The sequence below is a fragment of the Muntiacus reevesi genome, chromosome X, assembly GCF_963930625.1.
Source record: "Muntiacus reevesi chromosome X, mMunRee1.1, whole genome shotgun sequence".
Lineage (NCBI taxonomy): Eukaryota > Metazoa > Chordata > Mammalia > Artiodactyla > Cervidae > Muntiacus > Muntiacus reevesi.
Genome location: NC_089271.1, coordinates 147,767,892 through 147,788,815, shown reverse-complemented (window position 1 = coordinate 147,788,815; position 20,924 = coordinate 147,767,892). Strand labels below are relative to the sequence as shown.

The window sequence follows — 20,924 nt, the reverse complement described above, 5'->3', positions numbered from 1 at the left end:
TGGGCCCTCGTGGGCCTGTGAGAACCGTGGCTTTGCTGTGCTCAGAGAAGGAAAGGCTTGGGAGTCTCTGGGCTGGGTGCCTCTGGGACCGTGTCCCCATCCTCACAACCACGTGGAAACAGAGGCTTCCAGCCAGGTGCTGAGACCCTGATGAGGTTCAGGCCTATGGCTCTGCTCCTCTGCCTCCAGCCCCCTCCAGTGAACAGGGACCCCCCTCCAGGTACAAGAAAAGAAGTGAGAATGGAGGTGTGTGTGGTCAGGTCCCCTATGTCATGGGGTATCTCTCTATCCCTCGGTGCCTCCTCAGGTGTCAAATGAGGTGACAGTAACCTAGTGGGTTATTTGAGGTTTGAATTCTGTGATCCCTGCGTGGTCCTGTCCCAGGGCCTGGCACAAGAAGCGCACCCATCCCAGAGGTTCCTTCTCTTCTTTGTTCTTTCTCTAGGCTCTGGGCAAGGGGCCAAGGCAACTGATGACAGTAGAGGCCATGGTGTGGGAAGGGCTGGGAGGAAGGTGGCTCCCAAAGGCGTGGGAAAGATACCTGGCAGGGCCGTCTGAGGTCCAGGGCAGCCCCAAGACCGAGGCCAGGTTGGTTAGCACAGATCTGCCCTCATCAACCATGGTCTAAGATGGGGTATATGCAGAGCATGGGCAGGGATGGGCCCAGGAGCTGACGGATGGGGTAGGGCCTTGGGGTGGGTGAAGCCAAGGCCAGGACAGTGCCCGTCTGTGCTGGAAGTGGACCAGAACCTGGTCACTGCACTGTGAAGCCAGGGAACCCACCCTCCCTCCTCAGTGCTCCCAGGGTTTTGGTGCCCTCTGTCTTGAAACTCACCACATGCCTCTCTCCCGCTGTCCTGCCCTCCTTGCTGACCTCCCCACAGATTGCATGTGATGGATGGGTGCTCTGGGTCACCACCCCCCTGTTAGTGGACTGCATGGAGACAGATAGAAAGAGTCAGACCTTTCTGACCACCCCCCACATTCTGTGTCAGCAGGCTTGGAGGATGCTCAGGCACATGGGGCTGAGGTCTGGCCCAGGACTGTGAGCTTGGAAGCTGCTGTGTCAGGCTCCTGACCTTTATGGTTCTGTGTATCTGCAGCCATGTGAGGCCCTGGAAGCCCTGGGAGGTGAAGTTCAGCTGTCTGTTCTTCTGACAGTCTTATGCAGGTTTCATCTTAAATGGTGTCAAGCCCCTGGAGAGGCAGTGGCAGCCTGTGCTATGTGACCACTGGACCTGAACCCTGGCCGTCCACACACACACTGGGACTGGGTGGATGTGGCCTGAAAGGAGCTGCTGGAGCAGAGGCTGGGGATTAGCCCCGCCCAGATCCAGGCCTTGCTGCAGGACAGGGACAAGTTCGGCCTTAGAGTGATCGCGGGCAAGTGAGGCCCTGCCCCACGCTGCCTGCATGCCCCCCCGGTGCTGCCCTAGATCTCAGCTTGCTTACCCAAACGATAGTTTGTGTTCGTTTGTTTTCTGTTGAACCAGTTGGTGGGGGAGGGGCTGAGATTTCTTCAGAAGAACAGTGAGGGTCCCTTGGCTGGGAGACAATGGCATGAGGTGCCTGACCACCTCCCTGGCCTCAGTCCCCATTTGTGCTCTGAGCAGAGGTGGATCCAGGTCTGCACATGGCACTTTGTGTGTGTGTGTGTGTGTCCCCACGTGTGTCTGTGTGCCCGGCAGAGACCATGAGAGTCAGTAAAGCACCCAGCCTGGGTTTAATACCCACACTGCCAGCAGCCAGGCCTGAGCAAGACCCCTGACTCCCCAGGGGTAAGACCCCAAAGCAGCACTTCTCTGCTGGTAAATCCCTTGGGGACCTGATGTCTGCTGGTTCCCATCAGAGCCCTCCTGCTCTGTCCCTGTGGCCTGCAGTGGTCAGACTGAGAGCTGTGCATGGCCTGGTGGGTTTGTGGAGCACCAGGCCTCTCCCTTTTATTTCGCTCCCTCACTGGCTTGGCTTCACACAGAATTCCCTTCACCAAGGTGAGCCCATCTGAAAATGCTCATCCAGAAGACCCAGTTCACCTCAGGCTTCCTCCGTGATATGGTCTTCATCTCCAGCAGGCATGACTCTGAATCACCTTGTCCTCCTTCTGTGTCCTGTCTTTGCACATAGGTCTTGTGGAAATTGGGGACACTTTGCTGTGCCCAGAAAACCTAGATCCCGATGAGGTAGAGGAGCTGGAGAATCAAGCCCTGCTACCCGACCTTCTCCAGAAGTACCTGACTGTGTTTGCCAAGCCCCACCAGCTGCTGCAGCCCATCCCTGGGAGGGGCAGGAAGGACATCTTCCAGGTGGACATCGCCGAGCACTTGATCCCCTTTGGGCAGGAGACCTGTCCAGGCTGGGCTCTTGAGAGGAAGGTCACCAAGAGACCTAATCATGGTGACACTGTCCAGTCACTGCTGTGCCCTGGACATGCCTGTCTAGTTCCATCTGAATTGGCCCCACCCTTGGGTGTGCTGCCAACTTGGTGCGGATTGGGGGTCTGGGACACTCCTTGTGCGGTGCTGCTCAGAATTCAGCATGAATCTCCAGGACTTTGACCTTCACGATAAGAGGACATCGCCACTCGTTTTGGCCCTGCTGTGTCTGGGTGGTTGAGAGAAATGTGTTGTTAGGAAACCAGTTAGTGTTTTTCCCTCTCTGTTCTGGTCGAAACTCCCCGATGTTGGAAAAGTGACCAGAGGGTGATGGGGAAGGCTGGGGACTTAGCTGAGTGTTGGCAGGCAGAGATGCCCACAGGCCCATAAACAGGCTGTGGTTTGTCCTTGCAAGTGACCCTTGCCCTTTTCTAATGTGTCCCTTGGCTCACAGAGCATGTGTGTTAGATGCGGTGCCTGGCCGCCTCACATCCAAAGACAGGTTCCTAAATACACCTGTGAGGGCAGAGCGACAAGGGCTGTGTTCACCTTGTGGAAACCTTGTACTTGTCTTTGGGTTTGGGGTCATGTGTTTGCAAGGCCCTTGGCGGGTGGGGTGACCCTGCTTTCTGGTCAGCCTCTTACAGGGAGGCCCCTGGATCAACAGCTGGAGATGCTCAGCTGCTGAGCAGAAACTTGTGGCATTGTTGGGGGACCCAGGAGGAGTCCCTTCTGTTTCAGGGTGCATGACTCAGGGAAGGTGACACCCCCAAGGTCAGGAGCCCGGCTGGGCCATCTGCTGAGCAGTGACCTGCCCATCCTAGGCTGGCCTCAGCACTCGGCTAGTGAACCAGACCCTTGGCCAAGCATGTGAAATGTTGCTCCCATTGAAAAGGGACCGCGGGGACCAGACTGAAGCCTGCATGGGGCGTGGGCTTCCAGCCTCATCCAGTTCACCCTGTGCTGTGTGAATAGCATGGGCAGACAGAAAGAACACAGGCTCATGGTTCTCATTCATTCTTTATTTACTCTTATGTAGTTTTGCTACACTTTATTAGGGCCAAAAATCGATTTTTGATTACAAGAGAGTACTTTTAAGTGTCCCTAAGAACCTGAGAGATCATGGATTGGGCTTGTCCTTGACCTGCTCACAGAGGACACACAAGTGCTCTCCCTGCTCCTCCTCCGACCCAGGGGCCTCATTTGGGGCTGTGCTGGAAAGGGCTGCCGTCAGGATGGAGTAACAGGTGTTGTACAAAGCCATCACTGAACCATAATCTGGGTACTCTGGGGAGCTCTCGGGCATTTGCCCTGTACTCTCCCTCCCAGAAGTAGCTGGGGGTACAGACATGGCACTGTTGGACGTACCCTTTCCACTGGGGCCACCCTGCTCGCTGGGGAGATGCTTTACCCCGGCCCGCCTGGCTACACTGCCCATAGACCAAAGGCGAGAGAGCACAAATGATCGCCGGCTGAGGGTTCTGCGAGCAGGTGGGGTTCCCTTCTGGACTTTCTTGCCTGCCTCTTGGGTGCACTGGTTGTGGTGGAGTCGAGGAGAGTGTCTGGTCGCCACCACTCGCTTCTTTCTCTTTGAGATGTTCTGCAGGAGGAGAGGCTTGTCTCTCTGAAAGTTGTAGTTGTGATAGACCTGAAAGAAAATGAATCACTTTAGACAGCGAGGAGAAGAGGGCTTCCTCACCACCCTCCTCCCCACCACCGTCCTGGCCATGGCTATGTATAGAGACAAGGTTTCTTCATTCTGGCAGGTTATGAGGCCTTAGCATGTTGCTCCCTAGAGCTCCCCTGGGGCCATCCTCACTTGAGGTGTTACTGGCAGTCCCTGACATTCAGTGGTCCCTCAGGGTCTGGAGTCACCCCTGTGGATCCTGTCTTAGGGGGGTGGTGGAACATGACAGACCTTGTGTTCTCCTCTTTCCTTAACCACCCTCTCACGAGAACAATGTTCCCCTGGGAAATGAAACCCGTCCAGCACTCAGCTTATCTAGTCTAGCCTCCCCAGAAGGATTCTCTACATTACCATCATCTTCTTCCCTGCAGAGCAACCCAAAGGGGAGATTTTACTGAAACCATACAGGTTCAGTTCACAGATGAAGCTCTTGATGCTTTCTGTCTCGAAGATCTGGTCTGCACCTCTGCGCTGGAGGACCTCTGTCTGGAACAGATCTGCCTCGATGACCACCATGTCTCCCTCATCATTCCAGTGCACAGAGGTGAAGGCCGCATCCTCCACGATCCTCCAGAGCTTCCTGGGGAAGGACAGCCCGAGGAAGGTGTTGTTCTCTTCCTTGTTGGCCATTTCTGGCTTCAGGCCCTGTGGGAGCAGATCGTATTGGAGGCCTGGATCTAGGCTCTCAGGTTGGTCAACCTGCTTCTCCAAAGCTTCCCCTGAATCAACATTTGGATCTGGGGAGGAATCACGGGGTTCCCCTGCTGCAGGCTCCCCATAAGTTAAAGGAGCCAGAGGGACTGCTTGTGCCTTGTGGGAACTCTGACTAGCCATGGAGTCAGTCTAGCTCAAGAGCATTCTCTACCCCAGCAGTGAATGCTCAGGGCAGAAGGGGCTCAGGCCAGGGTCGGGGTGGCCCGTAAATACTCTCTGGAGATTCTAGAATCTGGGTCATGGGCCAGGCAGCCAATTAAGTGGTCAACTTCCTTAATTGTTTCATGATGTCACAGAGGTGATGTGGAGAGGCAGCCCTGGCCCCGTGTAGGGGAGGGGGTCTAGGGACAGAGATGGATCCCCAGCTGGTCTCTTGTCTGAAAGTAAAGAAAAGTATGTTTCAGGTTGCCTGCAAAGGCTCCCATCTGCTGCCAGGCGCTTTGTTTCAGGGGGCCAGGCCCTGGGTTGGTTGACAAAAGTGCCCCTGGCCCCACCCCCTCCCTACCAATGGGCAGGCCTGTGGCTGGCTTTTGCTTAAGGGCCAGGCCTTTGTGAGTCCTGGCTTGGCCACCACCAAGAGAGATCCCAGGGGTCAGATGGGCCTCTGGCAGCTGTCCCTCTCAGAAGATGGGATCCATAGCAGGCTGGTTAGCCTAGCCTGTGTTGGTGGTCCCACCTTCCCACCCCACCGGCCATGGCCTTGCCCCTCTTCTGGCTTTGCTGTCTTCTGGCTTTGTTGTCTTCTGGCTGGTGCTGTTAGGTCCCACTCAGATGGCCCCAAAGTCAGAGTCCTGTTGTCCTGCCACCACTGCCACCCAGGTCGAGCTCTCCCCAGAGTAGGGCTGCGCTCGAGCACAGTGGAGGGACCTCACGTTCCACTTGACTGTTCCCCAAGCACTTGAGACACAGACTCCCCAGGATGCCCTGTAGGAGGGCACAGCCAGGTGTTCTGCTGAGCTTGCGGCTTCCTGAGATCTGCCCACCCCCAGATACCATCCCACTGCAGATCACAGGCTCTTGTCTTCAGTTTCCATTTCTTCCCATAAAGACTGCTCTCCTGGCCCTAGAGTCCTCACTTTGGGAACACCTGTGTGTGTGCTTTTCTTATCCCCTGCCCAGAGCCTCGAATTCAGGCTCCCTGGAGGTTGCCTCAAAATTACTGTTTCCTTCATCAGTGGGTTGTTTGGGCTTCTGTTACCCCTGATCCTGGCCTTCCATGTCCAACTTGGGTGTCCGTGGGTACCTGCCCTTTGAACGACTTGATTGGGGGCTCAAGGTACAACCTGTTCTATTGAAAACAAGCATTTCACTGGTGTTCTCCGAGGCCAGCTCTGATCTTCTCCACCTCTGCCCCTGTCCCACCACCACTGTGGACCTGTTCTCCCTTACCTAGATGGCAGGTACATCAAATGATTTTGTTGGCTCACTGGTTAGGCACCTTTCAAGGGGCTTCCTTTACAGATACTCACTCCCAGGGACATGTCAGGCTTGTTGAGCTAGATGTCACCAGAGGAAGCCCCCATCTACCTGTATTTGAAAATGGGTGAGAGTCCACATGTGGGAGTGGACAAAACTCCAGTGAGAGTCACCTGTCTTCAGCACACATGGGCGATAGGGCAATGGGTTTGGACATGTGTCTTCTCTCACCTTTGTGGGCCACTGTTCTTCAAAATCACTGTGTAGGGAACAGACCGGCACCTTAGAGAGGCCCGTGTGTGAGGACCCTAGGGCACTGTCCCCCTAGAGACAGTGTTCTCCCAGTTCTGCCACTCAGCAGGGTCATTTGCCCCATGTGAGGACCACTACCTGATGTCTGAAAGGGGAGAGCCCACTTCCAGTTAGAGGGACTGTTAAATTTGGTTGTTGAGGAGTGTTTCAGCAGGAAAAAGCTGCTCCAGGAAAAGCAAGAACCACTCTTTGTCTCTGTCCCAGCCTATCTTCCATCCAAACCATTATATTCATTCATTGCAGCCCCAACAAAGATCAAGTCATTGATTAATGACCAATTACAAAAAGAGATCATTTAAAGCTCATTAACACCTTAGGTTCTGGATCCCCGGTACCAGGAAAGAGAGTGCAGTTCCATGGACTTCTTGGGCATTACTTCAAGGGAGTGTGACCAAAATTCTGCAGGATTCCTTGCAGATATGGGTGGAAAACACATCCTTTACCCCTGTGGTCAACGTGACAAGAGCCAGGACCCCTTCCTTCCTGCCCTGGAAAGAGATGTCTCTGGGCTTTATCCAAGATGCAAAAGGACACCTCACAGCAATAATCCCTTCCAGACTTTCCCATCACACCCAAGCCACAATGCAATACTGAGGGGTGCCACCACCCAGCCTCATCAAAATCACCCCTCACAGAAGGAACCCAGCTTTCCAAAGCCCCAAAGCGACCTGGCTCAGACACCAACCCCGGGGTGCTCCTCCTGGAGCCCCACTGCCCAACCCTGTGTTGCCTTGTTCTGTGGGACTGGAGGATGTCTCTCCAAGTTACTCTTGTGACTCTGGATCCTAGACCATCACTCTAGGAGTGGGGTTTGTCCTGCTTCTCCTAGTATCCCCACTGCTAACATGGCCTTTCAGGGAGCAGAGGCTCTGTGAAGGTCTTCGGAATAAATGAGCCAGTGGGCAGGGGCTCAGATTAATTGCCTGCTACCTCCTTAAATAACCCAGACAAATCCAAATAAACAAAGATAACTTAGTTTTTGAAAATGATACCCAAAAAGGACAGAAACATGAATCCACTAGGATCACCATTATTATTATCTAAATCTCACCTATCAATATTGCTGCTAAGTAAGCTCACGTTTCCAAAACAGTTCTAATTCCAATTCCAATGTACCCCTTTCAGGGTCACAAATCAAAATGGAAGAGTGCCCAATCTCTTTTACAAAAGAGCAAAACTCCTGTACTTGAACTGGGTAACCACAAACACATTTGGTCCTCATCATTCACAAACTAGGACATTAAAGGTTATTTAGCCTTCTGTTAAACTATCAAAGTTTGGAAATGTTCTAAAGAAAACAGAGATGAATCTCCATGTCATTGTAGAGAACAGGAACCCAAAGATGCTACACAGCGGTTCTGCCAACCAGCCCAGGCCCTCACTTCTGAGGAGGCTATCTATTCAGTCTTCAATCACAGAGGGAAGGATCGCCTGGCTGCTGCTCTGACTCAGGCCCCCTTTTCCTCCTCCCTTGCCACTGCAGACAGGGGTGGGAAGGCCCCCAAAGCACTTTGTTTGACTCTGAGCAGAAACACCATGACTTGCCAGTTGCTGGTCTCTGCCTAGGCTTGCGGACCCCACAGGAACTCACAGCAGGCAGAGTGGCTGCCCTCCCCAGGGGCAGAGGAGGCTGAGGGGGATGCAGCCTCCACTGCCTCAGACCCCAAGAGCTACACCTCCACAGGGCCCTGGGCCTCGCCTGAGTCCTGAAGGTCTTCCTCGGGCTTGCTTGTCTCCTCAGCTCACTCATCTCAACCATGAGTGTGGTGCCTGGTATCAAACCACAGACAGGAGTGACACAGGGGGACAGATCGGGACCACAGGCTTCGGCTGAGAAACACAGCTGGAATGGTCTGACACAGGCCATTTGAAAGTCTCCTCTTGAGGGGTCCCCTCAGTCCTCCCTCAGGGTCCTCACCTAAGCTGCTTCAGAACCTAAGAATCTCCTCTCCAATCTATAAGGCCTCACCCCCTATATCAAGTCTTCAATGTCCCTGAGACCTTGTGCTCATGCAGCCAACAGGGTTGCCCCCGGGCTGACAGCAGGTGCCGGGACTGGTGGGATTCCCCATGTCCTCCCTCAAAGTCCTCATCTTGAGTCCTGGCAGGTCCGGGGATGCCCCTTGTGTTGACTGAAGGCAGAACCCTCACACCAAGGCCGTCACTCCACCGAGACCCTCAGGGAGAGTCTGTGAACATGACATCACGGCTCCGTGCCCAAGGTTTCCCAGAGCTGAGATGATGCCCCCGGCCGTCCTCAACCCTCCTTCTGCTCTTCACTTTGACTCTCAGCAGGTCTGGGTACCACCCTCTCACCCCGACATTGCTCCCCTTAGAACCAGGCTCTCCCCAGCCAGGGCCCCTGAGAGGCAAGCGGGAGTAGGGGGCTCATTCACACAACCTTGCCAGGGACCCCAGTGTCTGAGAGCATTGAAGACCTGGATGTCCTGGGGCCCCAGAGCCCCCTCAGGGTTTAACCTTGACTCCTAGCACAGCTGGATTCCTTCACTCTGCTGACCTTAACCCGGGCACCTGACCCAGGCCCTCACTTCTCCCCTCCCAATGGGATCAGTGACGTCACACCTGGACGTTGTTACCCCTGGTCACCCAGGGCTGTCAGGAGGGTGGCACATGCATCCCCTGGGGACCCTTAGACTCCTCTGGTTGTCACCTCGAGTCTCTGCAGAACGTGGGCCCCTCCATCTGCCCACCTGTGACTGCACCCCAAAGACCAAGCCTCTGAATCCCTGAGTTCACTGAAGAGGTGAGGGGGCGTAGGGTCTCAGCCTGACAACCCAGACCAGGGCCCCCAGGAGGCCCAGTAGGAGTGGAGTTATATTCTATGGGACCCTCTGTTCTGGGGTGCCTGGACCCCCTCATCCTCACTCATGAGGGAGCCTCCTTAACCCTTGAGAGAAGGGTGCAGTCCCAGCATAGATGCTGGATGTGGCCTGCTGCACCCATGACCATGGGGGAGCACAGGGAGCCATTCACCTTCACATGGGGGCCCCTCATCAATCACCAGACTTTGTAAACTTTTGCATAAAAGATGCTGTTTTAGCCAAAGAGAATGAGGAGTGGCAGGTGAGTTAGCAAGAACTCAGCTGCCTGGAGATGGCCTTGGGCCTCAGAGTGACTTTAGACTCCCAGTCTAAGTGTGGGTGTGTCCTGCTTCGCCCAGTGTCCCCACTGCTAACACAAGACCTTCCACAGAACAGAGGCTCCATTAAGGTCTATGGAATAAATGAGCCAGGGATCAGGGGGCTTATTAATCTCATCAATTTTCTCCTAATTTCTTAAATAATATCCAGTAAAATCCAAGTAAACAGACATGGCTTGTCAATGTATGACAAAACCCACTGAAATGTTGTAAAGTGATTGGCCTCCAACTAATAAAATAATATTAAAAAAAAAAAAAAAAGAACAGACTAAAAGTATAAGAAGAAATATCACTACAATTTTTTTTTTTAATTTTCTGATTCTTCCACCAACTATATACAGCTAAGTAAGTTTACCTGTGCAAACTAATTGTACTTCCAATCCATGTTACCTTGCTCAGGTTCACAAAATAAAATGGGACAGTTTCCAATCTCTTTTACAAAACAGCAAAGCTCTGGCCTTTAAACTGGGTAAGTACAAATACAAGTGTGATCAATGTCATTCACAGAGTTAGATATTGAAATTTATTAAATTTTCAGCTGAAAAAACATTTGAACAATTCCTAAAGAAAACAGAGATGAATCTCCATGTCATCATAGAGAACAGGAACCCAAAAATGCTACACACCAGCTACCCCAACTGGCCCAGGCCCTCACTACTGAGAAGGCTGACTGTTCCCGCTTCAATCACAGAGGGAAGGATCATCTGGCTGCTGCTCTGGCTCAGGGCCCTTCTTCCTCCTCCCTCACAGCCTCTGCAGACAGGGGTGGGAAGACTCTGGAAAACCTTTCATTGACCCTGAGCAGAAACTCTGTGACTTGATACTTGCTGGTCTCCGCATAGGCCCGGGGACCCCACAGGAACTCATAGCGAGCAGGGTCGCTGTCAGGCACCTGCCGGTACTCCAGGTAACCCTCCCACACCCACACATGGGTCAGCAGCTCCCTGGGCTCCCCAAAGACCGAGTGCTTCCCCCTGGGACACACCCCCATCCTGCTGAGTGTTTCCCAGACCACCTCCTCAGGGATGAAGTCTCCATTTTGGATGATCAGGCTGAGGACCAGCACCAAGAACCCGGCCTTGGGCAGGCTCTGTCCACCACTCGGCATTGCATTGCAGGTGAGGCCCAGGGTGGGGACCAAGATGTATATGTGCTCCCTGGGGTCCACCTCCTTCATTGCCATGCCAAAGACCAGTTGCAGGCACTGGGTGGCTTTACGGAAGACCACAGGTATGTGGTCCTGGTTATCTGTGAGGGTCATATCCAGTATTTCGGTCTTTGAGGTCAGCTCCTTAGCACGATACTTGAGGAGCAGAAACTTCAACAGGTTAGCCATCATCTCCTTCAGAGCTTCTTGGGGCAAGGCCTCCACAAAGGCTGAGGAGGAGACTGGGAGAGAGAAGGCATAGGGGGCTGTAGCCTTCCCCTACTCAGACCCCAGGAACTGCCCCTCTACCTGGCCCTCTGCCTCCCCTGGGTCCTGAAAGTCCTCCTTGGGTTTGCTCAGCTCACTCATCTTGATCCCAAGTGCGATGCCTGGGACCAAATCACAGACAGCAGTGAGGCAGAGGGACAGATGTGGACCACGTGCCTGGAGGAGAGAGGGGGTGTGAGCGGCCTCACCTGAGAAACGCACCCTGGGCGATCTGACACAGGCCACTTACAGGTCTCCTCTTAATGGGTGCTATCGAGCCTCACAGGGATGCTCTTCCTGGGCGGCCAGGCACCTGGATGCCTGAAGGAGGAAGGGCAATGTCTCCCCAGGGTGCAGTCAGAACAACCAGAAATTCCTGGGCTGACAGGGTGTGGGGATATGGGCTTTCTGGTTTCCCCTCTGTTCTGAGAAGGGGAGCCCCTAGTGCACACTCAGGACACCCTCCTCACCTTGACTCCTGGCACTGCCTGGACCTCCTCTGCTTTCTGACCTCAGGACATGGGCCTCAGACCTCTGCTTCGCCTCCGGGTTCCTGGAGTTCCTGTTAGAGACATGGAGGGGACACCTGGGGGGTAGACTGAGACATATCCCTGGGCCTTCCGTGCTGGTAGGAAGTGTGGACTCTTGAGGTACCCCCAGTTGTAGGGTGGGAGGGCCCCTCAGGGCTCCCTTGTAGTGCTCACCTTTCCCCTGGCACAACCTGGTACTTCCCCTTTGGGGGCCTGCAGGGAAACTCAGAACAAGACCCAAGTCTGAACAGAAAACGCTGATGGGCCCCACATATGGCCGCACCTGCCCAGGGCTTCCTGTGGATTCTAGTTTGGGGAGATGCCCGGTCCTCAGCTCCTCCTCATGTCCCTCCTGACCTCCCAAAACTGACCACAGGGACGGGATGGGAGTCTACTCAGTTGTCCCTCCAGATTTGTGGAGTATACCCTCTGCGAACCTGAACACTGCCCCCTCTGCCCGAACACCTCAGGTCCTGAGGTCCCTAAGTCATAAGTCAGGAAAATGCTCATGCTGCTCTGGGGCCTCAAAGACCCCCATCAAAGGCAAGGATCCCTTTCTGTCTTAAGGTCTAACCACCTCACTCATTCCTCCCTTGGGGCCTGGACTCCAGGCAGGGTCTGTGATTGTTCTGTCTGCCATTTTGAGACTTCACTACTTTCACGTGGTCCCCCGTCCTCTGAGACCCCCATGTCAGGAATTCAGACATGCCTAGTGTGCTCTTCTCACACCAATGTCTCCCAGGGCCGACTACAGGGGCGGGAATCTGTGGGGTTTCGTCGGTCCTCACTCAGGGTCCCTTCTGTCCTCTTTCAGGCACCTCACCTTGCCTCCGGGCAGGACCTGGGATTCTTGCCACCTCTCCCTGACTGAAGCCCCACCTTTTGCACCAAGGCCCTGGTCTCTCCAAGACCCGGATGTCAGGAAGTCAGACCATGCCTGTTGCATTCATCCTACTCTACGCTAGCCCTGGACTGACAACAAAGATGGGCTTCTCTGAGGTCTCCTCTAATTGGCGTACAGGGTTCCCTAGTACGTCCTCAGGGTCCTCAACTTGACACCCCACAGGACCTGGGAATCGGCCCACCTGAGGCCTTGACCCATATGCGAGGCCCCCAGTCTGAGATCTGGATTTCAGGAAGTCTGCCCCCTGTACCAGGACCCCAATCTGAGACCCGTATGTCAGGAAGTCAGACCATGTCTGCTGCACTCATCCTAACCCAGGGCTGCCAAGGACTGACAGCAGGGACCGGGTTCTCTTGGTCTCCTCTGATTGGGGTCCAGCATCCCCTCAGTCCTCCCTCAGGGTTCTCACCTAAACTCCTTCAGAACCTAAGAATCTCCCCTCCAATCTCTGAGGCCTCGCCCCTTATATCAAGTCTCCAATGTCTCTGAGACCCTGCACTCATGCCCCCACCAGATTCGACCAGGTTGACAGCAGGTGCTGGGACCTTTGGGATACCCTGTCCTTCCCCAAGGTCCTCATCTTGAGCCCTGGCAGGTCTGGGGATGCCCCTTGTTTTGACCTGAGGAGGGACTCTCACACCAAGGCCATCACTTCACTGGGACCCCCAGGGGGAATCTGTGGACACGACATCAGGGCGCCAAGCCCAGGGCTTCCCAGGGCTGAGATGATGCCCTCGGCCATCCTCGACCCTCTCTCTGCTCTTCACTTTGACTCTCAGCAGATCTGGCACCACCATTTGTCCCTGACCTTGCTCCCCTTAGAACCAGGCCCTCCCCAGCCAGGACCCCTGAGAGGCAAGCGGGAGTAGGGGGCTCATTTCCACAACCCTGCCGGGGACTCCAGTGTCTGAGAGCATTGCAGACCTGAATGTCCTGGGGTCCCAGAGCCCCCCATCAGGGTTTAACCTTGACTCATAGCACACAACTGGATTCCATCACTCTGCTGACCTGAAACCAGGCAACTGACTCAGGCCCTCACTTCTCCCCTCCCATCAGGATCAGTGAGGTTACATCTGAATGCTGTGCCCCTGGTCCCCCAGGGCTGTCAGGAGGGCTGCACATGCATCCTCTGTGGACCCTCACTCTCCTCTAGCCCTCACCTCGATTCTTCACAGGACATGGGCACCTCACTTTGCCCACCTGAGACGGTGCCCCACAGACCAAGCCTCTGACTCCCTAAGTTCACTGAGGAAGTGAGGGGGCGTGGAGTCTCAGCCTGACAGTCCTGACCAGGGTGCCCAAATGTCCCAGTTGGGGTCGAGTTGTGTTCTATATTGTCCACTGTTCTGGGATGACTGGACTCCCTCGTCTTCTCTCAGGAGGAAGCCTCCTTAACCCTTGAGAGAAGGCTGCAGTCCCAGCACAGATGCCAGATGGGGGACTGCTGTGCCCATGGCTGTGGGGAAACAGAGGGAACCATTTGCCTTCCCACGGGAGCCCCTCAGTGTCACCAGACTTCGGAAACTTTTGTATAAATGACGTTTTAGCTGAAGTAGGTGAGCAGCAGCAGGTGAGTTAGCAATAACTCAGCAGCTGGGAGATGGTCTTGGCCACTCATAGTCACTTCACACTCTTCCTCTCTGGGGTATCCCCAGGGTCATCTCCTGGTGGCTCTCTTCCACTGGTGTGCACAGATGCCCTCCCCGCCCCCCTCATGGGCTCATTTTGTGCAGAGTGGCCAGAGGGGCTCTCAGGGGCCAAGAACTTGTGAGTTATGGGTTCTAAGTCGCCACTGGTCGGGCAACTTTAGACTCTTCCCCCAGGAAGGAGAGACATTCAGGAGGAGGGTGGGTGGCTGACCTGCCTTGCCCTGCCCCTGGGGCCCCTGAGGACCAAGGACTCAGCCTCACTGCAGTACAGCCCAGACCCCATGATGGCCTGGCCTCCACCAGCCCCCATACAAACCCCCAGAGCACCACTCAGAGGCCAGAGGTGCTGCCTGAGTGAGGCTTGGGCATCCCCACGTTTGCTGAGGGAGGGAGCATGTGGAGTTCGTCATCTGCAGGGCTTCCATGGGGCCTTGGGCAGCCCCCTTGCTGGGACCTCAGACCCTGGAAATGGGAACCTTCCCTCCCTTTCCAGAGGCTAAGTAGACGGTTGAGCATCTTGCTGCCCAGTCACAGGCCCTGCTTGTGGGGTCGGGTATGGACAAGACTCAGGCCGTGGTGTCTCATTAGCCTCCCCTGGTGGTTTGTAGCTCAATTCACCCCAGGGCCTTGACTCATAACAGTTCCCACAGAGTCCCAGGTGGTTCCTCCTGCAGAGAGCTGGCACTCCAGAGCACCGCCAGCTTTGCTCACTGCAGATTAAGCCTTGTTTCTCTCATCCAGAAATCAACCTCTTCCAGCCTCCCCATCTCATCCCTGTTTGGCTATGGCACCTCACTTTGTGAAGGGACAGAGCACGGGAGCCCAGGGGATGAATAGGCCACAGAGGACCCAAGATGAGCACTGGGCCAAGGGAGGCTCAGGCAGAGCTGGTGAAAAGTGAGTTGGCCATGGATCACTGGCTCCCCAGGGTCTGCCCGATTGGGCCTCCAGGGTCACTCTTACATAGTTGGAGCACTTATGAGGCAGGCCCCCTCTCTGAGACACCCTGTCTGGTTGAATTGCATTTCCAGTCTCCTAGACACTGTCACCTGTGGGGCCCCAGGGACAGAACTAAACCCATGCCTCTGAAGCCGCCTGGCCTCTCTTCTGGTGACCAGGGCATGTGTCAGGCTCAAGACAGTTTGACTCTCCAGAGCCAGCCCATCAAGGCCATGCTCCCTTCCTCCACTCCTGTGTAACCTTAGGCTGCTGCCTCTGCCCAGCCCAGGAGGACGTGTGCTTTACCACTTCACTCTGCAGACATCAGTCAGAATCTACCAAGGACTGAGTGGTGTGAGTGAAGTACCACATGGGTCTCTTTTGATGTCAGGCAGCCTTGACTTTGTAAATAAAAGTTGCCTTTTGTGACAAGCAGATAACTTGAGATTGCTATCTGCCCATCTCTGCTTTCTCTATAGATTTACAGGTAAGCAGGTGCCACACATGCTGAGATTTCTGGGAACATGGTTTTTAAATAGCAACATCTGCGTGTGATTCCAGGTCAGGAGACATGCAGGAGTCAAGACAAAAAAAGCTAATGAAACCTGAAAAGTTAAGGCATTCCACAGGCAGTGAACCTTCATAAGGGTCTGCATTTTGGCTTGGAAGTGAGCAGCCTGGTCGGGCGTCATGGCAGCTCAGTTCTGGGGCTGACAGAGCCCTGGCCTGTGCTGCCCTGTGTCCTTTCTCAAGGCCTCCTCTGCCTGCGCCTGACTGCCAACAAGGGAGACCCAGCCTTCCGATTCCAGTGGACTGGTGTGTGCACTCTCCCCTCACCTGACCTCAGAGCCATTGTCTCTGCAGTGTGACCCTGGAGGACTATTTGCTATGCTCCTCAGGAAAAACACTCTTTTAAGAGAAAACACATTATAAACTGAACACCCTAGAGAGCAGAGAGTGCTGAGCTATAACAACCTTGGTGTGCTCAACTGAAAAAGGAAAATAAAAGAGAAAGAAGAAAATGCCACCAGATGCAGGCCCTGCAATGAAGCCAAACCTTGGGCCTGCTGTCCAAACACCAGCGAGTCCCCAAACTGCACAGCCACATGCCTTGGGCCGGGACCACAGGCTCCAGCCCTGTGCATCTCAGGACAATAAAGGCTCCTTTGGGGTCCCTGACAAGGAGAGGCATAATTTCTCCTAATCTGTCAAGTGAGGACCCTGCTGGACAGTATCCCTGTGCCTGTGAAGCCACTCTGCCAGGCTCTTGTCAAGCCCTTGACAGCTCTTTTCGATGAGTGGGTGTAGAGCATCTGAGGGGCTTCCCCAGGTGTGTATGAGGTGCCTGCACTGTAGCGAGGGTGAGGCCATCTATCTTACCTTCCTGAGCAAGCAGCTGCCTGAGGGGCTCAAATACTCAGCCAGGCTCAGGATGGAGGTACTGAAGATGCATGCTGGGTGGGAAATCCCTCATGTTTTCAGGCTCTTTATTGCCCTGCAGTGTTCTGACCACAGGGCTGCCTCTATATGTCTGAATAGGGTGCATATTTGGGGTCCTATGGGGTACACCTGAAGTGGGGATTACAGGAAAGAATGGGTAGAGATTATGGGAAAGAGGGGCTGCTTGAGTAGTAGTATAAGGGGTTCTGGGCCTGAGCCACAGTGGGCATCAAGGTGATTCACAGAGGCACCAGCATGGCCACTGGGAGCTGTTCAAGGGGCGGGCTGAAGATCTGGGTGAGCACAGTGGTGGGGCCCACCACCATCAGAGAAGGAGACATCTGGGCAGGAGGCCAGGTCCTCAATGGGCAGGGCCACCTCCTCAGGACAGGGACTAGTGAGACTAGAGTCTGCATCCCCTAGGGCTGCCAGGCATCAGGACCCATCAAGAGGTGTGTGGCTGCTGTCCACGGACCAGCAGCAGGGACGGCATAGATCCTGGCCAGGGTGGTGGCAGGGGCGAGTTCCAGGTGGCTCGCAGTCCCCTGGGCACCCTCAGGCCAAGGTGACAGGTCGTCCTGTGGCTTCATTGTGCTGGGTGCAAGAGTGATGCCTAGGGTTGCCCTCCTGCCCTCCAGCTGCTGAGACACAGATTTAACACCCCTCTCCTCTTCATCTGCCCCAGGAGGTGTGGGCTGTCTCTCTCCAACAGGGGACTGCAGCAGAACTGTAACTGGGATTCACTGAGACAGAGAAAGAGAGAGAGGGAGAGAGAGAGAGAGAGAGAGAGAGAGAGAGAGAGAGAGAGAGAGAGAGAGAGAGAGAATAGCAAAGTTCAATTCAATTCAAGAGAGAGAGAATAGCAAAGTTCAATTCTCATAAGGCTTACTGAAACCAGCACCCTCCTGGCTAGACCCCTGGGTGCTCTCACCCAGCCATCCCTAGGCCCCATGGAGAAAGTGGGACCCTGTCCCACAGGAGGCAGTGTCCCAGGTTGCCCATCCTCAACACTCACTAACTCACCATTGCCTCTTTCAGTTAGAAAATGACTCAGAGTGGCCCAAGAGTATCCATACAAGGCCCGGAGAGGGGACTTGGCATTTGCAGTGGGCAGACTGCAGAAGCTCCTCTGCTTTCTATTCAGGTGTTGACCCCTGGCTTGCACTTTCTCGGCTGACCAGGACACTTCCCAGGAAAGGACCTGTGCTTTCCTGCACTAAATTTCTGTTACACAGCTACAGGAGTCATGTGCCTAGCCGCTCAGTCATGTGCGACTCTTTGCAACCCCATGGACAATAGCCCACCAGGCTCCTCTGGCCATGGGGATTCTCCTGGCAAAAATACTGGAGTGGGTTACCATGCCCTCCTCCAGGGGATCTTCTCACCCCAGGGATGGATCCCAGGTCTTCCACCTTGCAGGTGGATTCTTTCAGGTCTGAGCCACGAGAGAGTCATAGGGGCACACAAAACCCTCCCCCACCTGCTTCCCCCAGGGCACATACACCAGTCCCCAGTCCTGTCTTTACACATAGCTTTCCTGGCAGGCCTGCCACCAACTCTGGCGGTCCTGAGGTTGGCTGGCACCCTGCCTCCAGGGCCTAGCAAGTACTCCCCTGCCTTTACCTTGCTCAAGACACAGACAGGCGGCTCCTCTGTAAGCAGGTTGTTCAGGCAGAGTGAGGTGAGCACATTCTGGCGTGCTTTGCTGAATGCATACAGGCTAAGCTGGCAGATGAAGCTCTTCATACAGTTTGTCCCAAACACCTTGTCTGAGCCCACCCTCTCCAAAATATTCTCTAAGAGCCCCTCACTGATGCCTATGCAAGTGCCATCCTCCCACCAGATGGACACAAAGCAGTGACTGTTGATGATGGTCCACCATCTCCCTCCAGGCAGGGCACCACATTGGTGTGCAGCCTCTTCAACAAAGGCTCTCCACTCAAAGCCAGGAAAGCGCTCTCTTCCAGCAGCAGCCTGAAGCTGCGGTGACCTGTGGGCATGGGCTGGACCAGGGTGACTGAAAGGTCTACAGGGAGGAGCGCAACTCCTTGAGCTGAGGGCTGGAGCCCCTGTGTTTGGAAGAAAGGGAGCACCCCTCCAAAGTCAGGGACTCTGTCCATTGAGGGGGGCCCTCCTGTCCACAGCCATGTGGAGGGTGGTACATCCCTCCTTCCTGGAAAAGGGACAGTGCAGTGGCCAGGAACAGTCCAGCCTCACAAGGGTGCTCAGTCCCTCACCAAAGGTCTCTGCTCGCTTGGGGCTGACATCACAAGGCAGTCATTAAGTGACCTAATAAAGGACTGGCTGCACCCAGGCTGGTCAGCGTGTCAGCCTCTTGGTCCACGCTCATCATGGCAGTGGGTACCATGACACTCGTGCACAGGCGTGAAGTCTCAGGCCAAGCCCTTGTGTAAACCAGGCATAACTTTCAGGTCCTGGAGTCCTGGGGCCAGGCAGATGCATACCGACAGACGTATGACCCTCAAAGTCAGCCCATCCTCTGTGTTTACATGTGCTTTGAGGGTTCTGCCTGGTAACCTTGCAGTCAAACATAGCTTCATCCAAGCAGGGGGTCCATGCTCAAGGGTACAGCCATCTGGCCCTCTGTGCACTGTTGCTGGCCAGGCAGCCAGTCCCCCACACAGACCCTCTCTGGGCCCTGCCATTGATCTGTGGGAACCCCAAGGTGGGGGCTGTAGAGGCATTGAGTGAGGTCCCGGGGACACAGAAGGAGGACAGGCCACCATCTTCTGGGCTCCGCAGTCTGCCCATGTCCACCCCAGGCCAGCCTTGCTCTGCACACCCCTGTCCCAGGCATGTGGGAAGGGGCAGTCACCCTGGGCCTTCACACACAGTATAGCTCCCTTTCCTGTGACCGCCGTCCATGGGACCTCCATCTGGCTCTGTGTCCAGGCTGTGACAGTTGCCATCCTGCTCTGGAGCCCGGTGCTCTAGCCTCAAAGTGGCAGCCATGCAGGGTGGCCCACATGGGCGACCCACCCCACTAATGCCCACCACTCCAACTCTGCTCCTGGGGATGAGGATCTTCCTGAGATTTCCAGAATCAGAAATGCCTCTGACCTTGAGGCATCAGCCAGCTAGGGTCCAGGAGCCTGGCCCAGTGGATGAGAGAGAGGGTTCAGGTGAGGAGATGCCAAGGTGGGCACTTCAGCCCTGCTGATCCCCAGCTGCCTGGCTCACCCACTCTGAGCCTCTGCTTCCCCACATGGGTAATTGTAGGGGCACATGCCTCATGGGGCAGTGAGGACTCAGGGGAGGTACAGGAGGTGGCGAGGTTCCTGACTCTTAAGTCTGCCATGTGGTTACTGGAAAGCTTGCTATGTCTCAAGCAAGCCTGCATCTAAGGCACACAAGCACTGATCTCCCAGTGGACCTTGGCTCCATGCTGGAAGTCTCCCATCACCAGCAAGGGATGGGTTCCTTGTCGATTCTTGCAAACTGGGAGCTGAAACAGCACCTAAATTAAATGTCTCTAGACACAGCTCAGGCAAGCTAGATAGAACCAGTGTGTCCCATAGACAGAAGCCCTACTCAGTGCCCTCCCATGTGGTCCAATGGCTAAGACTCTATTTCTCTCAATGTAGGGGGCCCAGGTTTGATTCCTGATCAAAGTACTAGATTCCACATGCAGCAACTAAGAGTTAGCATGCTGCATCTTAGATTCACATGCCACAACTTAGAGTTCATGTGCTGCAGCTAAAGACCCTGCATGCCACATCTAAAAAGATCCCAACTGCTGAAACTGAGGATTCCAAAACCACACATGAGGATCCCACATGCCTCAGTGAATATCAAAGATCCCATGTGCCGCAACAAAGACCAGACACTGTCAAATAAAGTGGAAAAAAAAAAAAAAACAGAGCTGGAGGAATCCAGCTTCTTGACCTTAGACCACAATACAAAGTTTTAGTAATCAAACAGTATGGTACTGGCACAAAAACAGACATACAGATCAGTGAAATAGGATAGAAATAATAGAAACAAGCCAATGCACCTATGGTCAATTAATCTACAACAAAGGAGGCAAGAAAGCAGTATACAGTGGAGAAAAGACAGTCTCTCCAGTAAGTAGTGCTGGGAAAACTGGACAGCTGCATATAAAAGAATGAAATTAGAATATCATGTAACACTATATATAAAAACAAACTCAAAATGGATTCAAGACCTATGTGTAAGATTGAATATGTAAAACTTCTGGATGAAAACATGGGCAGAACACACTCTGACATAAATCACAATAGCATTGTTTTGGGATCCATCTCCTAAAGTAAAACAAATAAAATTTAAAAAAAGACAAATGGGCTTCCTAGGTGGCACTACTGATAAAGAACTTGCCTGCCAAGGCAGAAGACATAAGAGACGAAGG

At 54.3% G+C, this 20,924-nt stretch overlaps 2 protein-coding genes and 1 pseudogene across 2 annotated transcripts; 1 reads left to right on the top strand and 2 right to left on the bottom strand.

Annotated features, from left to right (window-relative positions):
• Window positions 1-677: 677 nt before the first annotated feature.
• Window positions 678-2,613, top strand: LOC136154765 (protein EOLA1-like; annotated as a pseudogene).
• Window positions 2,614-3,492: 879 nt separating this feature from the next.
• On the bottom strand, window positions 3,493-4,893 carry LOC136153556 (heat shock transcription factor, X-linked member 3-like). The gene is made up of 2 exons (XM_065915494.1): window positions 4,411-4,893; window positions 3,493-4,020 (listed from the first exon to the last, which is right to left on the bottom strand). The coding sequence occupies exons 1-2, from the start codon at window positions 4,891-4,893 to the stop codon at window positions 3,493-3,495; spliced, it is 1,011 nt and encodes a 336-aa protein (XP_065771566.1).
• Window positions 4,894-10,382: 5,489 nt separating this feature from the next.
• On the bottom strand, window positions 10,383-13,251 carry LOC136154764 (melanoma-associated antigen 10-like). The gene is made up of 4 exons (XM_065916920.1): window positions 13,148-13,251; window positions 11,780-11,818; window positions 11,546-11,637; window positions 10,383-11,050 (listed from the first exon to the last, which is right to left on the bottom strand). Exons 1-4 carry the CDS (start codon window positions 13,249-13,251, stop codon window positions 10,383-10,385), a joined length of 903 nt encoding a protein of 300 aa, XP_065772992.1.
• Between the last annotated feature and the right edge of the window lie 7,673 nt (window positions 13,252-20,924).